The sequence below is a fragment of the Papio anubis genome, chromosome 1 (genome assembly GCF_008728515.1).
Source record: "Papio anubis isolate 15944 chromosome 1, Panubis1.0, whole genome shotgun sequence".
Taxonomy (NCBI): domain Eukaryota; kingdom Metazoa; phylum Chordata; class Mammalia; order Primates; family Cercopithecidae; genus Papio; species Papio anubis.
In genome coordinates, this window is record NC_044976.1 from 205,658,139 (window position 1) to 205,681,783 (window position 23,645).

Here is a 23,645-nt window from a genome sequence, read left to right on the forward strand (position 1 = left end):
TACAGTAGGTTTTAAAGGGTAAACAACAGGATATGGTTTATGTGAATAAAAGTTTGAGAGTTGACCTCTTTATCCTAGGGATGGACTAAGGGATAATAGTTATATGCTGCTCTCAAGAATTTAGGAGGAGGCAGCATAACCTTCTCACTATTCAATTGTTGAAGAAAATCAGCTTAGATTTCAGTGAGAGTGTGAATTTGGACTTAAGAGTTTTGGGGGCATGAAGTATTAAAACATCCTAGGTTAGAAGTTTCTGTCTGAATATTTTGAAGAAGATAATCATTTATCCCATATGGTTTAAATAATCCCTGTCTGAGATGTAGACCATTACTATTATCTGGTTTCAATGTGCATATTTTAGGAGAATGTACTATACTATATTTTAATACTTTAAATAGAAATATTAACATAGTATATTCTATAGTACATTCTAAAATATAGGGGGATGAATTGTACTATAGTATTAGAATTATTCTCTGTTCATGTTAGAAGGAATCAAATTGATTTCCTCTTGCCTTGGTCTAATGACTCTCCCTCTCTCTTTCTAACAGGCAGATTTGAAGAATCAGCTGGGAGATGCTGGATACGTATTATTTGGAGTGGTGCTATTTGTTTGGGAACTCTTACCTACCACCTTAGTAGTTTATTTCTTCCGAGTTAGAAATCCTACAAAGGACCTTGTAAGTAAGCCATTTTATATTTGTAAGAAAATATCTCCTGACTGTGATCATGAAACTTGCAATTAGAACTTTTTCTTCACTTTTCACTAGAGAAGAGGGCCTCTTCCATTCTGTGGTGGTATGAAAAGTTTCCTTGAGTATTTTATTGAGACATTCATTTCCCTTATTTTTTGAGGGAAAATGTTTTTTCAGCTTAGTTTTATTTTCCAAAAGAAATGAAAGTATTGTAAGTTGCATCTTAAGGCCTGGGGAAAGTGATTAACTATTTTTTTTTTTTTTTTTTTTTGAGACGGAGTCTCACTGTGTCGCCCAGGCTGGAGTGCAGTGACCGGATCTCAGCTCACTGCAAGCTCCGCCTCCCGGGTTTACGCCATTCTCCTGCCTCAGCCTCCCGAGTAGCTGGGACTACAGGCGCCCGCCACCTCGCCTGGCTAATTTTTTGTATTTTTTAGTAGAGACGGGGTTTCACCATGTTAGCCAGGATGGTCTCTATCTCCTGACCTCGTGATCCGCCTGTCTTGGCCTCCCAAAGTGCTGGGATTACAGGCTTGAGCCACCCCGCACCCGGCCTATTTTTTTAATGCAACATTGCCTCACTAGTATTTGAGAGTTGGACTTGCTACACACCAAATATAGAAGCTTTTCTAATAGCAAAGGAAACTAGAGAATAGAGAAATAGAAATAGGAAATAGAAAATACTCATAAGAAATAGTATGCTGGATGGTGACTAGGGAATGGGAGGATAGGGCAATGAGAAACATTATTGCAAGGAACGCTAAAGCTGCTCCCCTAGTTTGGTCACATTTCTGTTCAACCAACTTTATATAAATGTCTTTATGGGGACAGGACAGAAAATGCAAAACCAAGTAGCGTGAGAAACCACCTGGGAGCCTTGTTCTGTAAATTATTCCAACCACACAAACTAGTGGTAGCTTTTTGACTTACTGATCTATGAAACCCTAGAAGAAATACAGTGAGTGGATTTGGGGCAATGTGAGCAAAGAGCAGGTGGTGAGGAAGGCATAGATGAGTAACGTCCTCCAATAATTCACAATTCTTATTTCATACCCAGATGACTGACCTGTGTTTTATCTTGTTTTTGGAAGCCAGAGACATAGCCAGGCTTCAAATCAAGCAGTCTGGTTCCAGAGTCAATGGTGGTGGTTTTGTTTTGTTTTGTTTTGTTTTGTTTGTGTGTGTGTTTTTTTTTGAGATGAAGTCTCGCTCTGTTGCCCAAGCTGGAGTGTAGTGGCAAGATCTCGGCTCACTGCAACCTCCGCCTCCTGGGTTCAAGCGATTCTCCTGCCTCAGCTTCCCAAGTAGCTGGGACTACAGATGCTCGCCACGATACCCAGCTAATTTTTGTATTTTTAGTAGAGACAGGGTTTTACTAGTTGGCCATGCTGGTCTCGAACTCCTGACCTCAGGTGATCCACCTGCCTCGGCCTCCCAAAGTGCTGGGATTACAGGCGTAGGCCACTGTGCCCATGTGAGTCCATGGTTTTAATCCCTGTGCTACGCTGTAGCCTTCTCTGGCATCATAAGGTTTTGAGAAGAAATTATATTCTTAATATATATGACCTAATAGTCCTATCTATGACTTCTGTAATTACATAGGAAAAAAGTCTAATATTCTTTTGTGATGAAATCTATAACTTAACTCATACCCATCAACTTTAAAGGAATACACTGCAAGTGGGGCATTTTTAAAAAATGTCATCTAACATTTTTATCCATAATTCATTTGGTGCAAACAGGTCTCTAAACTTGGCATCATTAGAGCCAAACTTCAGGGTCTAGGTAAGGAGATAGTTAAAGTGTGGCTCTTTACCATCCGTCTCAGAATGCCTCAGGGCGCTTGGTGTAAACATTCTTAGGTCGTGTTGGAGACCCGGACCAGAATCTCTGCGTAGGTTCTGGGAATGTACATTTTTAATAAGCACTCCAAGTGGTCTGAATGAACTGTAAAGTTTGAGAATCTCTATCCTTGTCCTTTTCTTTTTGGAGACAGGGGTCCTGCTCTGTCACCTAGGCTGGAGTGCAGTGGCACAGTCACAGCTCACCTGAGCCTTGACCTCCTGGGCTTGAGCGATTCTCTCGCTTCAGTCTCTCATGTAGCTGGGATTACTTTCATGAGCCGTGTTGCCCAGGCTGGTCTCAAACTCCTGGCTGTTTTTTTTTTTCTTTTAAAGACAGCTTTATTGAGATGTAACTCACTCACCCATTTCATGTGTATAATTCAGTGGTTTGCGGGATATTCACATATGTGCAGACATCACCACAGCCAATTTTAGAACACTTTCATCATCTCGGAAGGAAACCCCATGCTATCATCTGTCATTCCCCATTTCCTTTCTGTCCCTGACCTACCCCTGGGCATAAGCCACTATAATCTCTTGTGTCTACAGATTTCCTTAGTCTTGACTTTCGTATGAATGGAATCATATAGCATGTGGGTTTTTGTGACTGGCTTCTTTCACTTAGCAGAATGCTTTTCAGGATTCATCTACGTTGTAACATATATTTGTACTTAATTCCTTTTTATTGCCAAATAAATATTTCATTGTATGGATAGACCACATTGTGCTTACTCATTCATCCATTGATGGACATCACTGGGTTTTCTTTTTTTTTATAGTTTAAGTTCCGGGGTACATGTGCAGAATGTGTAGTTTTGTTACATGTGCTGTGGTGGTTTGCTGCACCCATCAACCCGTCACCTACATTAGGTATTTCTCTTATTGCTCTCCCTCCCCTAGCTCCCCACCCCACGACAGGTCCTGGTGTGTGATGTTCCCCTCCCTGTGTCCATGTGTTCTCATCGTTCAATTCCCACTTATTAGTGAGAACATGCAGTGTTTGGTTTTCTGTTCTTGTGTTAACTTGCTGAGAATGATGGTTTCCAGCTTCATCCATGTCCCTGCAAAGGACATGAACTTATCCCTTTTTATGCTTGCATAGTACTCCGTGGTGTATATGTGCCACCTGTTCTTTATCCAGTCTATTATTGATGGACATTTGGGTTGGTTCCAAGTCTTTGCTATTGTGAACAGTGCTGCAATAAACATGCACGTGCATGTGTCTTTATAGTAGAATGATTTAGATTCCTTTGTGTATATACCCAGTAATGGGATTGCTGGGTCAAATGGTATTTCTAGTTCTAGATCCTTGAGGAATCACCACATTGTCTTCCACAATGGTTGAACTAATTTACAGTCCCACCAACAGTGTAAAAGCGTTCCTGTTTCTCCATGTCCTCTCCAGTATCTGTTGGATCGCCATTCTAACTGGTGTGATGGTATCTCATTGTGGTTTTGATTTGCATTTCTCTAATGACCAGTGATGAGCATTTTTTCATATGTTTGTTGGCTGCATAAATGTCTTCTTTTGAGAAGTGTCTGTTCATATCCTTTGCCCACTTTTTGATGGGGTTGTTTTTTTCTTGTAAATTTAAGTTCTTTGTAGATTCTGGATATTAGCCCTTTGTCAGGTGGATAGATTGCAAAAATTTTCTCCCATTCTGTAGGCTGCCTGTTCACTCTAATAATAGTTTCTTTTGCTGTGCAGAAACTCTTTAATTTAATTAGATCCCATTTGTCAATTTTGGCTTTTGTTGCCATTGCTTTTGGTGTTTTAGAATGAAGTCTTTACCCATGCCTATGTCCTGAATAGTATTGCCTAGGTTTTCTTCTAGGATTTTTATGGTTTTAGGTCTTACGTTTAACTCTTTAAACCATCCTGAGTTAATTTTTGTATAAGGTGTAAGGAAGGGGTTCAGTTTCAGTTTTTTGCATATGGCTACCCAGTTTTCCCAACACCATTTATTAAATAGGGAATCCTTTCCCCATTGCTTGTTTGTGTCAGGTTTGTCAAAGATCAGATGGTTGTAGATGTGTGGTGTTATTTCTGAGGCTTCTGTTCTGTTCCATTGGTCTATATATCTGTTTTGGTACCAGTACCATGCTATTTTGGTTACTGTAGCCTTGTAGTATAGTTTGAAATCAGGTAGTGTGATGCCTCCAGCTTTGTTCTTTTTGCTTAGTATTGTCTTGGCTATGTGGGCTCTTTTTTGCTTCCATATGAAGTTCAAAGTAGTTTTTTCCAATTCTGTTAAAGTCAATGGTAGCTTGATGGGAATAGCATTGAATCTATAAATTACTTTGGGCAGTGTGGCCATTTTCACGACATTGATTCTTCCTATCCAGGAGCATGGAACATTTTTCCATTTGTTTGTGTCCTCCAATTTCCTTGAGCAGTGGTTTGTAGTTCTCCTTGAAGAGGTCCTTCACATCCCTTGTAAGTTGTATTTCTAGGTATTTTATTATTTTAGTAGCAATTGTGAATGGGAGTTCACTCATGATTTGGCTGTTTGTCTGTTATTGGTATGTAGGAATGCTTGTGATTTTTGCACATTGATTTTGTATCCTGAGACTTTGCTGAAGTTGCTTATCAGCTTAAGGAGATTTTGGGCTGAGACAATGGGGTTTTCTAAATATATGATCATGTCATCTGCAAACAAAGACAATTTGACTTCCTCTTTTCCTATTTGAATACCCTTTATTTCTTTCTCTTGCCTGATTGCCCTGGCCAGAACTTCTAATACTATGTTGAATAGGAGTGGTAAGAGGAGGGCATCCTTGTGCCAGTTTTCAAAGGGAATGCTTACAGTTTTTGCCCATTCAGTATGATATTGGCTGTGGGTCTGTCATAAATAGATATTATTTTAAGATACGTTCCATCAATACCTAGTTTATGGAGTTTTTAGCATGAAGGGGTGTTGAATTTTGCTGAAGGTCTGCATTTATTGAGTTAATCATGTGGCTTTTGTCATTGGTTCTGTTTATGTGATGGATTATGTTTGTTGATTTGTGTATGTTGAACCAACCTTGCATCCAAGATATGAAGCTGACTTGATCGTGGTGGATAAGCTTTTTGATGTGCTGCTAGATTATGTTTGCCAGTATTTTATTGAGGATTTTCGCATCGATGTTCATCAGGGATATTGGTCTGAAATTTTCTTTTTGTGTGTGTGTGTCTTTGCTAGGTTTTGGTATCAGGGTGATGCTGGCCTCATTAAAATGAGTTAGGGAGGATTCCTTCTTTTTCTGTTATTTAGAATGATTTCAGAAGGAATGGTACCAACTCCTTTTTGTATTTCTGGTAGAATTCGGCTGTGAATCTTTCTGGTCCTGGACTTTTTTTGGTTGGTAGGTTATTAATTACTGCCTGAATTTCAGAACTTGTTATTGGTCTATTCAGGGATTCGACTTCTTCCTGGTTTAGACTTGGGAGGGTATATGTGTCCAGGAATTTATCCATTTCTTCTCGATTTTCTAATTTATTTGCGTAGATGTGTTTATAGTATTCTTTGATGGTAGTTTGTATTTCTGTGGGATCAGTAGTGATATATCAGTAGTGCTATCCCCTATATCATTTTTTATTGTGTCTATTTGATTCTTCTTTCTTTTCTTCTTTATTAGTCTGGCTAGTGGTCTATCTATTTTGTTGATCTTTTCAAAAAACCAGCTCCTGGAAGGGTTTTTCATGTCTCAATCTCCTTCAGCTCTGCTCTGATCTTAGTTATTTCTTCTGCTAGCTTTTGAATGTGTTTGCTCTTGCTTCTCTAGTTCTTTTAATTGTGATGTTAGGCTGTCAATTTTAGATCTTTCCTGCTTTCTTTTGTGGGCATTTTGTGCTATAAATTTCCCTCTACACACTGCTTTAAGTGTGTCCCAGAGATTCTGGTACATTGTGTCTTTTTCTCACTGGTTTCAAAGAAGATCTTTATTTCTGCCTTAATTTTCTTATTTACCCAGTAGTCATTCAGGAGCAGGTTGTTCAGTTTCCATGTAGTTGTGCGGTTTTGAGTGAGTTTCTTAATCCTGAGTTCTAATTTGATTGCACTGTGGTCTGAAAGACTGTTATGATTTCCGTTCTTTTGCATTTGCTGAGGAGTGTTTTACTTCCAATTGTGTGGTCAATTTTAGAATAAATGAGATGAGGTGCTGAGAAGAATGTATATTCTGTTAATTTGGGGTAGAGAGTTCTGTAGATGTCTATTAGGTCCACTTGGTCTAGAGTTGAGTTCAAGTCCTGAATATCCTTAATTTTCTGTCTCGTTGATCTAATATTGACAGTGGGGTGTTTAAAGTCTCCTACTGTTGTTGTGTGGGAGTCTAAGTGTCTTTGTAGGTCTCTAAGAACTTGCTTTATGAATCTGGGTGCTCCTGTATTGGGTGCATATATATTTAGGATAGTTAGCTCTTCTTGTTGCATTGATCCCTTTACCATTATGTAACAGCCTTCTTTGTCTCTTTTGATCTTTGTTGGTTTAAAGTCTATTTTATCAGATATTAGGATTGAAATTCCTGCTTGCTTTTTTTTTTCTTTCCATTTGCTTGGTAAGTATTCCTCCATCCCTTTAGTTTGAGCCTATGTGTGTCTTTTCACGTGAGATGGGTCTCCTGAATACAGCATACTGATGGGTCTTAACTCTTTATCCAGTGTGCCAATTTATGTCTTTTAATTGGGGCGTTTAGTCCATTTACGTTTAAGGTTAATATTGTTATGTGTGAATTTGATCCTGACATTATGATGCTAGCTGGTTATTTTGCCTGTTAGTTGATGCAGTTTCTTCATAGTGTCAATGGTCTTTACAATTTGGTATGTTTTTGCAGTGGTTGGTACCGGTTGTTCCTTTCCATATTTAGTGCTTCCTTCAGGAGCTCTTGTAAGGCAGGCCTGGTGGTGACAAAATCTCTCAGCATTTGCTTGTCTGTAATGGATTTTATTTCTCCTTTACTTATGAAGCTTAGTTTGGCTGGATATGAAATTCTGAGTTGAAAATTCTTTTCTTTAAGAATGTTGAATATTGGCCCCCACTCTCTTCTGGCTTGTAGGGTTTCTGCAGAGAGATCTGCTATTAGTCTGATAGGCTTCCCTTTGTGGGTAACCCAACCTTTCTCTCTGGCTGCCCTTAACATTTTTTCCTTTGTTTAAACCTTGGTGAATCTGATGATTATGTATCTTGGGGTTGCTCTTATCGAGGAGTATCTTTGAGGTGTTCTCTGTATATCCTGAATTTAAATGTTGGCCTGTCTTGCTAGGTTGGAGAAGTTCTCCTGGATAATATCCTGAAGAGTGTTTTCCAACTTGGTTCCATTCTCCACATCATGTTCACGTACATCAATCAAATGTAGATTTGGTCTTTTCACATAGTTCCATATTTCTTAGAGACTTTGTTCATTCCTTTTTATTCTTTTTTCTCTAATCTTGTCTTCTCACTTTATTTCATTAAGTTGATCTTCAGTCTCATATCCTTTCTTCCACTTGATCAATTCAGCTCTTGATACTTGTGTATGGTTCATGAAGTTCTTGTGCTGTGTTTTTCAGCTCCATCAGGTTATTTATATTCTTCTCTAAACTCGTTATTGTAGTTAGCAGTTCATCTAACCTTTTTTCAAGGTTCTTAGCGTCCTTGCATTGGGTTAGAATATGCTTCTTTAGCTCGGAGGAGTTTGTTATTACCCACCTTCTGAAGCCTACTTCTGTCAGTTCATCAAATTCATTCTCCGTCCAGTTTTGCTCCCTTGTTGGTGAGTTGGGATCCTTTGGAGGAGAAGCAGCATTCTGGTTTTTGGAATTTTCAGCCTTTTTGCACTGATTTCTCCCCATCTTTGTGGATTTATCTACCTTTGGTCTTTGATGTTGGTGACCTTCGGATGGGGTCTCTGAGTGGACATGATCTTCCTTTCTGATGTTAGTTTTCCTTCTAACGGTCAGGTCCCTCTGCTGCAAGTCTGCTGGAGGTCCACTCCAGACCCTGTTTGCCTGGGTATCACCAGCAGAGGCTGCAGAACAGCAAAGATTGCTGCCTGTTCTTTCCTCTGAGAAGCTTTGTCCCAGGGGGGCACCTGCCAGATGCCAGCGAGAGCTCTCCTGTATGAGGTGTCTGTCAGCCCCTACTGGGAGGTATCTCCCAGTCAGGATACACAGTGGTCATCAACCCACTTAAGGAGGCAGTCTTACCCTTAGCAGAGCTTGAACGCAGTGCTGGGAGATCTCCTTCTCTCTTCAGAGCCATCAGGCAGGGACATTTAAGTCTGCTGACGCTGCGCCCACACCTGCCCCTTCCCCAAGGTGTTCTGTCCCAGGGAGATGGGGGTTTTATCTATAAGTCCCTGACTGGGGCTGCTGCCTTTTTTTCAGAGATGCCTTGCCCAGAGAGGAGAAATCTAGCAGTCTGGCCAGAGTGGCCTTGCTGAGCTGCTGTGGGCTCTGCCCAGTTCGAACTTTCCAGAGGCTTTGTTTATACTGTGAGGGTAAAACCGCCTACTCAAGCCTCAGTAATGGCCGACACCCCTCCCCATACCAAGCTTGAGCGTCCCAGGTCAACCTCAGACTGCTGCTGTGCTGGCAGTGAGAATTTCAAACCAGTGGATCTTAGTTTGCTGGGCTCCATGGACGTGGGACCTGCCGAGCGAGACTACCTGGCTCCCTGGCTTCAGCCCCCTTTCCAGGGGAGAGAACGGTTCTGTCTCGCTGGTGTTCCAGATGCCACTGGGGTATGGAGGAAAAAACAAAAGCAAAACAAAAAAAAAACCTCCTGCAACTAGTTCAGTGTCTGCCTAAACGGCTGCCCAGTTTTGTGCTTGAAACCCAGGGCCCTGGTGGGGTAGGCACCGGAGGGCATCTCCTGGTCTGCAGGTTGTGAAGACCGTGGGAAAAGCGCAGTATCCGGGCTGCAGTGTGCACGGTTTCTCAGGCGCAGTCCCTCACGGCTTCCCTTGGGTAGGGGGGAAAATACCCCGACCTCTTGCGCTTCCCGGTTGAGGCAACACCCTACCCTGCTTTGGCTTGCCGTTTGTGAGCTGCACCCACCGTCCAACCAGTCCCAGTGAGAAGAACCAGGTACCTCAGTTGGAGATGCAGAAATCACCCGCCTTCTGCGTCGATCTTGCTGGGAGCTGCAGACTGGAGCTGTTTCTATTCGGCCATCTAATAGGTGATATGTTTTTATTCCTGTATGACATCACTGGTTTTAAGGAATTTTAAGTTCTCCTTCTTTTTATCATTTCATTTCAAGTTTTTCTTTTTTTGGATACAGAGTCTGGCTCTGTCACCCAGGCTGGAGTAGAGTGGGGTGATCTCGGCTCACTGCAACCTCTGCCTCCCAGGCAGAGGTTCAAGTGATTCTTCTGCCTCAGACTCCCAACTAGCTGGGATTACAGGCACCCGCCACCACGCCTGGCTAATTTTTGTATTTTTTAGTAGAGATGGGGTTTCATTATGTTGGCCAGGCTGGTCTTGAACTCCTAAACTCAGGCGATCCACCTGCCTTGGCCTTCCAAAGTGCTGGGATTACAGGTGTGAGCCACTGTGCTTGGACTATAATTTCAAGCTTCTTGACGACCCACATCAAGAAGCTTGAAATGACAAAAAGGACACATTTAAGGAAACCACTTGTGGATATGAGTGGACATTTGGGTCATTTCCACCATTTGGCTATGATGAATAAGGCTGTTGTAAACATTTGTGTACAAGTTTCTGTGTGAACATACGTTTTCATTTCTCTTGGGTATATTCTTAGGAGTGGAATTGCTGGGTCATTTGGTATTTCTGAGTGTCACTTTCTGAAAAACTGCCAGACTATTTTCCACAAAGGCAGCACCATTTTACATTCTCACCAGCAGTGTATGAAGGTTCTGATTCCTCCACGCTCCTAGCACTTGTTATCTGACTTTTTGATTCTAGATATCCTAATGGGTATTAAATGATATCTCCTTTTGGCTTCTGATGTGTATTATTTCTCTGTTGACTAAGTCAAGGATCTTTTTGTGTGCTTAGTGGTCATTTGTTTATCTTCTTTGGAGAAATGTCTATTCACATCCTTTGTCGATTTTTAAACTGGGTTGTCTTTTTATTATTGAGTTGTAAGAGTTCTTTATATGTTTTAAATATACTCTTAAGTCCCTTGTCAGGTATATGATTTGCACATATTTTCTCTCATTCTGTAGCTGTCTTTTCACTTTCTTGATTGGTATTCTTTGAAGCACAAAAGCTTTTAATTTTGTCCACTATATTTATCTTTTGTTGCTTGTGTTCTGGTGTCATACCCAAGAACCCTTTGCCACATCCTATACCGATGGTCCCTGATTTACAACAGTTCAACTTACAATTTTTCAGCTTTACAGATGGTGTGAAAGCAGGACATATTCAGTAGAAACTATAATTGAAATTTTGAATATTTAAATATTTTCCTGGGCTAACAATATGGGTTATGATAATCTCTCAAGATGTATAGGGCAGTGAGGCACAGCTCTCAGTCAGCCATACGATCATAGGGGTCAAAAACCAATACTCTATGGTGTGTATTTTTTATTTATTTTCAACTTACGATGAGTTTATCAGAATGTAACCTCATCACAATTTGAGAAGCATCTGTATTTGCCCCTGAAAACTTGCCCCTATATTTTCTTCTAAGAGTTTTGTAGTTTTTGTTCTTACATTTGGTCTCTAATCCATTTTGAGTTATTTTTTGTATATGGTGTGAGATAAGGATCCAACTTTATTCTTTTGCACGTGGCTCATAGGTATTCTTAAACTATTAAAAATAGTAAATTTTAAGGCAATCCACCTTGTGTTAGTTCCACTTTGCTCCTTATGTTTGGCTACATTAATCTTAGCAAAGCAGGAATTCACATTTAGATAGCCATCCTGTGGCCACCTCTGTTCATGTTCTATTAACTTTTAAATAGATCATGGATGATAAGTACAAGGATGTCAAAACATATGCCTGATTTGGTGTGCCATATAATCTAGTTCTGATCCTGTTTATTTAAAATCTTTCACGACAAAGACAACTTTACCTTTTAGAAGCTGCCGGCAGAAAAGGCTTTTCAAACCCCAACAGTCATCCTAGGGCAGCTGTGATCTTGAAAACTGGCAGTGACCTCTAGGGTGTACCTGAGACCAGTCATCGGAAATTTTTTGAGAAGTAAACTCAGTTTGGGGGCAGAAACAGGATGAAATGATTATAGAGGCAGGAAATGGAAATGGGATGAGAAATCCCCCCCCAAATGATTTCGCCATTGTCATGAATGCCTTCATGATTTATATCCAAATTGAACTATCTACTTTATTGGCTAACTTGGGCATCACCTAGCTTTTAAAAAAATTTTGTGGGTAGATAATAGGTGTGTGTGTATATTTATGGAGTACATGAAATGTTTTGATACAGGCATGCAATGTGAAATAATCACATCATGGAGACTGGTGTCTCCATCCCAAGCATTTATCCTTTGTGTTACAAATAATCCAATCATACTATTTTAAAATGTACAGTTATTATCAACTATAGTCACTCTGTTGTTAGTGCTATCAAACAGTAAGTCCTATTCATTCATTCAAAAATTTTTTTTAATCCATTAACCATCCTCTCTACCCCATGCCGCTACCCTTCCCAGCCTCTGGCAACCATCCTTCTCCTCTCTGTGTCCATGAGTTCAGTTGTTTGAGTTTAGATCCCACGAATAAGTGAGAACATATGATGTTTGTCTTTCTGTGTCTGGCTTATTTCACTTAACATAATCATCTCCAGTTCATCCATGTTGTTCCAAATTACTGGATTTCATTCTTTCTTATGGCTGAATAGTACTCCATTCTGTATATATTCCACATTTTCTTTATCCATTCATCTGTTGATGAATACTTAGGTTGCTTCCGAAGCTTAGCTATTGTGAACAGTGCTGCAGCAAACATGGGAGCGCAGATACCTCTTCAATATACTGATTTCCCTTCTTTTGGGTAGACACCAGCAGTGGGATTGCTGGATCATGTGGTAGCTCAATGTTTAGTTTTTTTGAGGAACTGCCAAACTGTTCTCCATAGTGGTTGTACTAATATACATTCCTGCCAACAGTGTTCAAGGGTTCCCTTTTCTCCACATCCTTGCCAGCATTTGTTACTGCCTTTTAGACATAAGCCATTTTAACTGCGGTGTGGTAATATCTCACTGTAGTTTTGATTTGCATTTCTCTGATGATCAGTGATACTAGTTTTTCATATGCCTGTTTTTTGCCGTTTGTATGTCATCTTTTGAGAAATGTCTGTTCAAATCTTTTGCCCATTTTTTATTTTGATTACTACACCTTTTCCTATATATTCTGGTTATTAATCCCTTGTCAGATGGGTAGTTTGCAAATATTTTCTCCCATTCTGTAGGTTGTCTCGACTTTGTTGTTTCTTTTACTGTGCAAAAGCTTTTAACTTGATGTGATCCTATTTTTCCATTTTGCTTTGGTTGCCTGTGCTTGTAGGGTATTGCTCATGAATTCATTTATTTTTATTTTTATTTTTGAGATGGAGTTTTGCTTTGTTGCCCAGGCTGGAGTACAGTAGCGTGATCTTGGCTCATTGCAATCTCCACTTTCTGGGTTCAAGTGATTCTCCTGTGTCAGCCTCCCGAGTAGCTGGGACTATAGGCATGAGCTACCACACCCAGATAATTTTTGTATTTTTAGTAGAGATGGGGTTTCACCGTGTTGGCCAGGCTGGTCTCGAACTCCTGACCTCAAGTCATCCACCTGCCTCAGCCTCCCAGAGTGCTGGGATTACAGGCATGAGCCACTGTGCCTGGCCAAGAATTATTATTTTTTTAAATTTTAATCTTAATTTCAAAAGTTTTTGGGGAATAGGTGGTGTTTGGTCACATGGAAAAGTTGTTTAGTGGTGACTAAGATTTGGTGCACCCAGCACCTTAGCATTGTACACTGTACCCAATGCGTAGTCTTTTATCCCTCGCCCCCTTCCACCCTTCCCCCAGGTCCCCAAGTCCATTATATCACTCTTAGCCTTTTGTGTCCTCATAGCTCAGCTCCTGCTTATAAGTGAGAACATATGATGTTTGGTTTTCCATTCCTGAGAATTATTTCACTTAGAATAATGGTCTCCAACTCCATCCAGGTTGCTGTGGATGCTATTTCATTCCTTTTTATGGCTGAGTAGTATTCCATGGTGTATACACACACACACACACACACACACACACACACCATTTTTCTTTATCCACTAGTTGGTTGATGGGCATTTAGGCTGGTTCCATATTTTTGTATTTTTGGAATTGTGGATTGTGCGGCTATAAACATGCCTGCGCAAGTGTCTTTTTCATATAATGATTCCTTTACCTCTGGGTAGATACCCAGTAAGTGGGATTGCTGGATTAAATGGTAGTTCCACTTTTAGTTCTTTAAGGAATCTCCATACTGTTTTCCAGTTTACATTCCCACCAGCAGTATAAAAGTGTTCTTTTTTACTACATCCATGCCCGCATCTGTTATTTTTTGATTTTTGAATTATGGTCATTCTTGCAGGAGTAAGGTGGCATCTCATTGTGGTTTTGGTTTGCATCCCCCTGATAATTAGTGATGTTGAGGATTTTTTCATGTTTCTTGGCCATTTGGATATCTTTTTTTTTTTTTTTTTTTGAGACAGAGTCTTGCTCTGTCGCCCAGGCTAGAGTGCAGTGGCCGGATCTCAGCTCACTGCAAGCTCCGCCTCCTGGGTTTACGCCATTCTCCTGCCTCAGCCTCCTGAGTAGCTGGGACTCAGCCAAAAACGAGCCACCTCGCCCGGCTAGTTTTTTGTATTTTTTTAGTAGTGACGGGGTTTCACCGTGTTAGCCAGGATGGTCTCGATCTCCTGACCTCGTGATCCGCCCTTCTCGGCCTCCCAAAGTGCTGGGATTACAGGCTTGAGCCACCGCGCCCGGCCTGGATATCTTCTTTTGAGAATTGTCTATTCATGTCCTTAGCCCACTTTTGGATGGGATTAGTTTTTTTTTTTTTTCTTGCTGATATGTTTGAGTTCCTTGAAGATTTTGGATATTAGTCCTTTGTTGGATGCATAGTCTGAGAATATTTTCTCCTACTCTATGACTTGTCTGTTTACTATGCTGATTATTTCCTTTGCTGTACAGAAGACTTTTTGTTTAATTAGGTTCCATGTATTTATTTATCTTTGTTTTTGTTGTATATGCTTTTGGATTCTTGGTCATGATCTCTTTGCCTAAGACAATGTCTAGAAGAGTTTTTCTCATGCTATCTTCTAGAATTTTTATGGTTTCAGGCTTTAGATTTAAGTCTTTGATCCATCTTGAGTTGATTTTTGTATACAGTTAGAGATGAGGATCCAGCTTCATTGTTCTACATGTGGCTTGCCAATTATCCCAGCACCATTTGTTGAACAGGGTATCCTTTCCCCACTTTATGTTTTTATTTGTGTTGTTGAAGATCAGTTGTCTGTAAATATTTGGCTTTATTTCTGGGTTCTCTATTCGTTTCCATCGGTCTACCTGCCTCACTCTGTCACCTAGGCTGGAGTGCCGTGGCGTAATCCCGGCTCATTGCAACCTCCACCTCCCAGGTTCAAGTGATTCTCCTGCCTCAGCCTCCTGAGTAGCTGGGATTACAGGCACCCGCCACCATGCCCAGCTAATTTTTGTATTTTTAGTCGAGATGAGGTTTCACCATGTTGACCAGGCTGATCTTAAACTCCTGACCTCAAGTGATCCACCCACCTCAGCCTCCCAAAGTGCTGGGATTACAGGCATGAGCCACTGAGCCTGGCCCTGCCTTCCTATTCTTATACCAGTACCATGCTGTTTTGGTAACTATTGCCTTGTAGTATAGTTGGAAGCTGGGTAATGTGATACCTCTGGATTTGTTCTTTTTGCTTAGTTTTGCTTTGGCTATGCAGGGTCTTTTTTGGTTCCATATGAATTTTAGAATTTTTTTCTATTTCTGTGAAGAATGATGACCTTTTTGTTTTTTTGAGACAGAGTCTTGCTCTGTCACCCAGGCTGGAGAGCAGTGGTGTGATATTGGCTCACTGCAATCTCTGCCTCCCGGGTTCAAGTAATTCTTATGCCTCAGCCTCCAAAGTAGCTGTGATTACAGGTATGCACTACCACACCTGGCTAACTTTTGTATTTTTTAGTAGAGACAGGGTTTTGCCATGTTGTCCAGGCTGGTCTTGAACTAGTGACCTCAAGTGATCTACCTGCCTGGCCTCCCAAAGTGTTGGGATTACAGGTGTGAGCCACTGCATCCAGCCTGATGATGGGAATTGCATTGAATTTGTAGATTGCATTTGAATTTGTAGATTGTAGATTGCATTCAGTGTAATTGCATTGAATTTGTAGATTGCTTTTGGCGGTATGGTCCCTTTCACAATATTGATTCTGCCCATTTATGAGCATGGAGGATGTGTTTCCATTTGTTTGTGTCATCTATGATTTATTTTAGCAGTGTTTTGTAGTGTTCCTTGTAGAGAGCTTTCACCTCCTTGGTTAGGTATATTCCTAAGTATTTTGTTGTTGCAGCTGTTGTGAAAGGGGTTGAGTTCCTTATTTGATTCTCACCTTGGTCATTGGTGATCGTTTTAGGAGCTTTTAGGATAAGTCTTTAGGATTTTCTAGGTATACGATCATATCATTGGTGAACAGTGACAGTTTGACTTACTTTTTACTGGTTTGGATGCCCTTTCTTTCTGTTGTCTGATTGCTCTGGCTAAGGACTTCCAGTACTATGTTGAATAGAAGTGGTGAAAGAGGGCATTCTTGTCTTGTTCCATTTCTCAGGTGGAATGCTTTCAACTTTTCCTGATTCAGAATAATGTTGGCTGTGGGTTTGTCATAGATGGCTTTTATTACCTTGATGTATGTCCCTTCTATGCCAGTTTTGCTGAGGGCTTTAGTCCTAAAGAGATGCTGGATTTCTTCAAATGCTTTTTCTGCATCCATTAAGGTAATCATTTGATTTTTGTTTTAATTCTGTTTATGTGATATAGCCCATTTATTGACTCACATAGGTTAAACCATCCCTGCATCCCTGGTATGAAACCCACTTGATCATGGTGGATTATCTTTTTGATATGCTGTTGGATTCAGTTAGCTATTAGCATTTTGTTGAGGATTTTTACATCTGTGTTCATCAGGGATATTGGTCTGTAGTTTTGTTATGTCCTTTTCTGGTTTTGTTATTAGGATGATACTGGTTTCATAGAATGATTTAGGGAGGATTCCCTCTTTCAGTATCTTTTGGAACAGTTTCAGTAAGATTGGTACCAATTCTTCTTTGAATATCTGATAGAAATTAGCTGTGAATCCACCTGGTCTTGGACTTTTTTTGTTGTTGGAAATGTTTTTATTGCTGTTTTGATCTTGCTAGTTGTTGCTGGTCTGTTCAGTTTCTGTTTCTTCCTCATTTATCTAGGAGGGTTGTATATTTTGATTTTCTAGTTTGTGTAAAGGTGTTCTTAGTAATCTTGAATGATCTTTTGTATGTCTGTGGTATTGGTTGTAATATCTCCCATTTTGTTTCTAATTGAGCTTATTTGGATCTTCTCTCTTGGTTAATCTCACTGATGGTCTATTGATTTTGTTTATCTTTTCAAAGAATCAGCTTTTTGTTTCATTTATCTTTTGTATTGCCTTTTTGTTTCCATTTCATTTAGTTCTTCTCTGATCTTTGTTATTTCTTTTCTTCTGCTGGGTTTGGGTTTGTTTGTTCTTGTTTCTCTAATTCCTTGAGGTGTGACCTTAGATTTTCTATTTGTGCTCTTCCAGATTTTTTTGATGTAGGCATTTAATGCTGTGAACTTTCCTCTCAGCCCCACTTTTGCTGTGCCTCAGAGGTTTTGGTAAGTTGTGTCATTATTATCATTCAGTTCTAAGAATTTAATTTCCATCTTGATTTCATTGTTGACCCCAAGATCATTCAGGAGAAGATTATTTAATTTCCATGCATTTATATAGTTTTGAGGGTTCCTTTTGGAGTTAATCTCCAATTTTATTCCACTGTGGTCTGAGAGAGTATTTGATATAATCTCAATTTTCTTAAATGTATTTAGATTCATTTCATGGCCTATCATATGGTCTATCTTGGACAGTGTTCTATGTGCCAATGAAAAGAATGTATATTCTGCAGTTGTTGGGTAGAATGTTCTGTAAGTATCTGTTAAGTCCATTTGTTCTAGGGTATAATTTAAGTCCATTGTTTCTTTGTTGACTTTCTGTCTTGATGGCTTGTCTAGTGCTGTCAGTGGAGTACTGAAGTACCCCACTATTGTGTTGCAATCTATCTCATTTCTTAATGTCTAATAATTGTTTTAAAAATTTGGGGGCTCCCATATTAGGTGCATATATATTTAGGATTGTGATATTTTCCTGTTGGACTGATCCTTTTATTAATATATAATGTCTCTCTTTGTCTTAACTGTTGATGCTTTAAAGTCTATTTTGTCTGATAAAAGAATAGCTACTCCTGCTTGTTTTCATTTGCATGGAATATCTTTTTCCACCCCTTTACCTTAAGTTTATGTGAGTCCTTATGCATCAGTTGAGTCTCTTGAAGACCGCAGATACTTGATTGGTGGATTTTTATCTATTCTCCCATTTTGTATCTTTTAAGTGGAGCATTGAGGCCATTTACACTCAACATTAGTATTGAGATGTGAGACTGTTTTATTCATCATGCCACTTGTTGCCCGATACTTTTTTTCTTTTTCATTGTTTTATAGGCCTGGTGAGATTTATGCTTAAGGAGGTTCTATTTTGGTGTATTTTGAGGTTTTGTTTCAAGAATTAGAACTACTTTTAGCATTTCTTGTAGTGCTGGCTTGGTAGTGGCAAATTCTCAGCATTTTGTTGTCTAAAGACTTTGTATCTTTTCCTTCATTTACGAAGCTTAGTTTTGCTGGCTACAAAATTCTTGGCTGACAACTATTTTGTTTGAAGAGGCTAAAGATAGGACCCCAATCCCTTCTGGCTTGTGGGGTTTCTGCTGAGAAATCTGCTGTTAAACAGCTCTTAAGATTCTTTCCTTTGCCTTTAGATAACCTGATGACTGTGCCTGATTATCTTTTTGAAATTATTTTCCCAGGTGTTCTTTGAGCTTCTTATATTTGGATGGCTAGATCTCTAGTGAGGCCAGGGAAGTTTTCCTTGATTATTCCCTCAAATATGTTTCCTGAACTTTTAGATTTCTCTTCATCCTCAGGAACACCAATTATTGTTATGTTTGGCCATTTAACATAATCACAAATTTCTTGGGAGGCTCTGTTCATTTTGTAAATTCTTTGTCTTTGTCGATTGGGTAAATTCAAAAGCCTTGTCTTCAAGTTCTGAAGTCCTTTCTTTTCTACTTGATTCTGTTGTTGAAACTTTCCAGTGAATTTTGTATCCTCCAAGTATGTCTTTCATTTCCAGAAGTTGTGATTGTTTTTTATTATATCTATTTCTCTGGAGACATTTTCATCCATATCTGTATTAAAAAATTGATTTAAGTTGGTTTTTACCTTTCTCTGGTATCTTCTTGAGTAGGTTAGTAATCAACCCTCTGCATTATTTATCTGGCAATTCAGATATTTCTTCTTGGTTTGGATCCATTGCTGGAGAGCTAGAGTGGGCCTTGGGGGGTGTTATAGAACCTTGTTTGGTCATATTACCAGAACTGCTTTTCTGATTCCTTCTCATTTGGGTAGACGGTTTCACTGGAAAAATCTAGAACTCAAAGCTGCTGGTCAGATCCTTTTGTCCCACAGGGTGGTCCCTTGATGTGGGGTGCTTCCCCTTCTCCTAGTGATGGGCCTTCCTATGAGTCAGACTGCAGTGATTGTTATTGCTCTTCTTGGTCTAGTCACCCAGCAGGGCTACCAGGCTTTGGACTGGTGCTGGGGAATGTCTGCAAAGAGTCCTGTGATGCAATTCATCTTCAGGTCTCCCAGCTGTAGATACCAGCACCTGCTCTGCTGGAGGTGGCAGGGGATTGAAGTAGACTTGTGAGAGTCCTGGTTGTAAGTATGTTTAGTGTGCTGGCTTTCTTAAATGCTTTATGCTAGCAATGAAGTTGCCACCATGGACAGACTCAGGACTACTGTTTAGCCAAGATGCTGGAGGCAGTAGAATTAGCTGTTGTTTTTTCCTTCCTTGGAGCAGGGGATCTGTCATGAGTTGTAATGTCCTGAGTTGGTTGGCCTCCAGCCAGGAGGTGGCGCTTTCAAGAGAGCACCAGAGTTTTTCACCTCTCAGAATTTGCAGTGACCTGCTGCTTCTTTCCAAGTGTCTGTGAATTCTTTCACTTTTCCTGGTATGCTCCTGTGGTGGTTCCTGGAGCAAAAGTCCATGGTGTGACTCTCCATACGCTGTTCTGTCTGTCCAGGTGGGAGCTGCATGTAAGCCCTGTCTCCTATCCACCATCTTCCCTTCAAAGTATTTATATGTAAATAGAATAGATGAACAGAATCTAGATCCAGATGCAAATCTGGGATCCATTCCCTGCCTGTTGCACTTCCACTTCTTCAGGAAACAAATTCTCTGCTCTTTAGCCCCAAACCTCTGCCATCATGGCAGTGCCCATAGGGATACTCTCAAGAAATTTTTGCCCAGACCCATGTCTTGGCGATTTTCCCCAATGTTTTCTTGTAGTAGTTTCATAGTTTGAGGTCTTAATTTTAAGTCTTTAATCCATTTTATTTGATTTTTTTATCTGGTGAGAGATAGGGGTCTAGTTTCATTCTTCTGCATATGGATATCTAGTTTTCCCAGCACCATTTATTGAAGACACTGTCTTTTCCCCAATGTATGTTCTTGGCAGTTTGTTGAAAAATGAGTTCACTGTAGGTGTGTGGATTTGTTTCTGGGTTCTCTATTCTGTTCCATTGGTCTATGTGTTTTTTTTTTTTTTTTTTTTTTTTTGAGACAGAGTCTTGCTCTGTCACCCAGGCTGGAGTGCAATGGCGCAATCTCGGCTCACTGCAAGCTCTGCCTCCTGGGTTCACACCATTCTCCTGCCTCAGCCTCCTGAGTAGCTGGGACTACAGGCACCCACCACCTTGCCTGGATAATTTTTTGTATTTTTAGTAGAGATGGGGTTTCACCATGTTAGCCGGGATGGTCTCGATCTCCTGACCTCGTGACCTGCCTGCCTCAGCCTCCCAAAAGGTTGGGATTACAGGCGTGAGCCACTGTGCCTGGCCCTATGTGTCTGTTTCTATACCAGTACCATGCTGTTTTAGTTACTGTAACCCTGCAGTGTAATTTGAAGTCAGGTCATGTTCTTTTGTTCTTTCTGCTTAAAATAGCTTTGGCTGTTCTGGGTCTTTTGTGGTTCTGTATAAATTTTAGGATTGTTTTTTCTATTTCTGTGAAGAATATAATTGGTATTTTGATAGGGATTGCATTGAATCTGTAGATTGCTTTGGGTAGTATGGCCATTTTAACAATATTGATTCTTCCAATCCATGAACAGAAAATATTTTTCCATTTTTTTGGTGTCCTCTTCAGTTTCTTTCAATGTTTTATAGTTTTCATTATAGAGATCTTTCACTTCTTTGGTTAATTCCTAGGTATTTATATTTGTGGCTATAAGTGGGATTACTTGTTAATTTTTCAGATTGTTCACTGTTGGCATATAGTTTCACTGTCGGCATATAGTTTCACTGTTGGCATATAGAAATGCTACTAATTTTTTGTGCAACTTTACTGCATTTATTAGTTCTCACACTTTTTTGTGGAGTCATTAGGTTTTCCAAATATATCATCTGTAAACAAGGATAATTTGACTTTTAATATTCCAATTTGAATGCCCTTTCTTTTGTCTGATTGCTCTAGCTGGGACTTCCAGTACTATGTTGGGTAACAGTGGTGACTCTGTGTTCCAGATCTTAGAGGAAAGGCTTTCAGTTTTCCCCTATTCAGTATGATACTAGCTATGGGTCTGTCATATATGGCTTTTATTATGTTGAGGTATGTTTCTTCTATCCCCGGTTTGAGGGTTTTTATCATGAAAGAACATTGAATTTTATCGAGTGCTATTTTTGCATCAGTTGAAATGATCATATGGTTTTTATCTTTCATTCTGTTATGTTGAGCCATCCTTGCATCACATGGATAAATCCCACTTGGTCATGATGAATAATCTTCCTAATGTATTGTTGAATTTGGTTTACTAGTATTTTGTTGAGGATTTTTGCATCAATATTTATCAGAGATATTGGCCTATAGTTTTCTTTTCTTTTTTAAATGTGTCTTTGGTTTTAGTATCAGGGTAATACTGGCCTCCTCCATGAGTGTAGAAGTACTCCCTCTTCCTCTATTTTTTTGGAATAGTTTGAGTAGGACTGATACTAGTTCTTTAAATGTTTGGTAGAATTCTGCAGTGAAGCCATCGGGTCCCAGGCTTTTCTTTACTGGGAGACTTCTTATGGCTTTGATCTCTTGCCTTTTTACTACTCCTTGTTACTTAGAAACCTTAAGAGAGCTCTGTTTTAGGGACAGAAGAACTGAAGAAAAGCTGGGAGAAAACATTGCTTTCTCAGTGGATCAGGGAGCAGAGAAATTCTAGTCAGGTAGAATAAAAGACTTGCTATTGGTCTGTTCAGCTTTTAGAGTTCTTTCTGGTTTAGTCTTGGTAGGCTGTATGTGTCTTGGAATTTGCCCATTTCTTCTAGATTTTACAGTTTATTGGCATATAGTTACTCATCATCTAGCTTTTCAATAAGGGATTAAAACGATGACTCATTGTTGCAGGCAAGACTCTGATAGATTTTGCCCATACTGATAAAAGGCAAGGCTAATCCCTCTCAAACGTAAGAGTAATTGAAATGAATATTCCAGCTGAGCAGATACAGCCTACATGCAAATGAATAGAACATCTTTAGTCTCCTACAAGAAAGAGATCTTATTTTTGTCTAGTGCAAGGACGATGTCTGTAAGTATGCTGAAAGATTACCTGTCTTTCTAGACCAATCCTGGAATGGTCCCCAGCCATGGATTCAGTCCCAGATCTTATTTCTTTGACAACCCTCGAAGATATGACAGTGATGATGACCTTGCCTGGAACATTGCCCCTCAGGGACTTCAGGGAGGGTAAGACCCTACTTCATGTTAGACAAGCCTTATTAGGAGGGAAAGGTTACACCAATGAAACAGATTCAAGCTAAAAGAAAATTCCTACATTAAAACTGTGCAGCCTTAGGTGGTATAAGACTGGATTATCAGTAGATCATTTTACTTATGGGAAACATTCAGGAATGAGAAAGGACATCAGATTTTTTTAAAGCCTCACAGCATTATTGTATACAGTAGTGTTTCCTAAACAATATTCCATGAAGCACTATTGTCTTAATAGCTATGCTGTGCAAAAGGAATGATGATTTAAAAAGAAAATCACCTTTTTTATTTTTTGGAGACCAGGTCTCGCTCTGTTGCCCAGGCTGGAGTGCAGAGTGGTGCGATCTCGGCTCACTGCAACCTCCCCCTCCCAGGTTCAAGGAATTCTCGTGCCTCAGACTCTTTAGTTGGGATTACAGGTGTGCACCACCACGCCCAGCTAATTTTTGTATTTTTAGTAGAGACGGGGTTTCACCATGTTGGCCAAGCTGGATTGCACTCTTGGCCTCAAGTGATCTGCCCACCTTGGCCTCCCAAAGTGCTGGGATTACAGGCGTGAGCCACTGCGCCTGGCCAGAAAATAAACTTTTTAGAAAATGCCAAGAGAGCCCGTAATATGCTAATGTGTGCTCTGAATCTCCAAGAGGGAAATATAGCACTTGTCTATGGAATCACTCAATGGAACATGGTATCTTTAATCACATTCTAAAGCTAGAGAGTAAATGCAGTAGTATTTATTTATTAGAATAAATTATATATTATAAAGGACCAAGTTTTCAAATTTGAACGATGTCAGTTCTTAATTTAAAATTTCAGGCCGGGCGCGGTGGCTCAAGCCTATAATCCCAGCACTTTGGGAGGCCGAGACGGGCAGATCACGAGGTCAGGAGATCGAGACCATCCTGGCTAACACGGTGAAACCCCGTCTCTACTAAAAAGTACAAAAAACTAGCCGGGCGAGGTGGTGGGTGCCTGTAGTCCCAGCTACTCGGGAGGCTGAGGCAGGAGAATGACGT

At 40.1% G+C, this 23,645-nt stretch overlaps 1 protein-coding gene across 1 annotated transcript in view; it reads left to right on the top strand.

Annotated features, from left to right (window-relative positions):
• The window catches only part of GPR137B (G protein-coupled receptor 137B), a 70,512-nt gene that overhangs the window by 43,937 nt on the left and 2,930 nt on the right, over positions 1-23,645 (top strand). Inside the window, 2 exon segments of the mRNA XM_031659710.1 lie at positions 552-680; positions 22,481-22,605. Coding sequence (XP_031515570.1) covers positions 552-680; positions 22,481-22,605 — 254 coding nt within the window.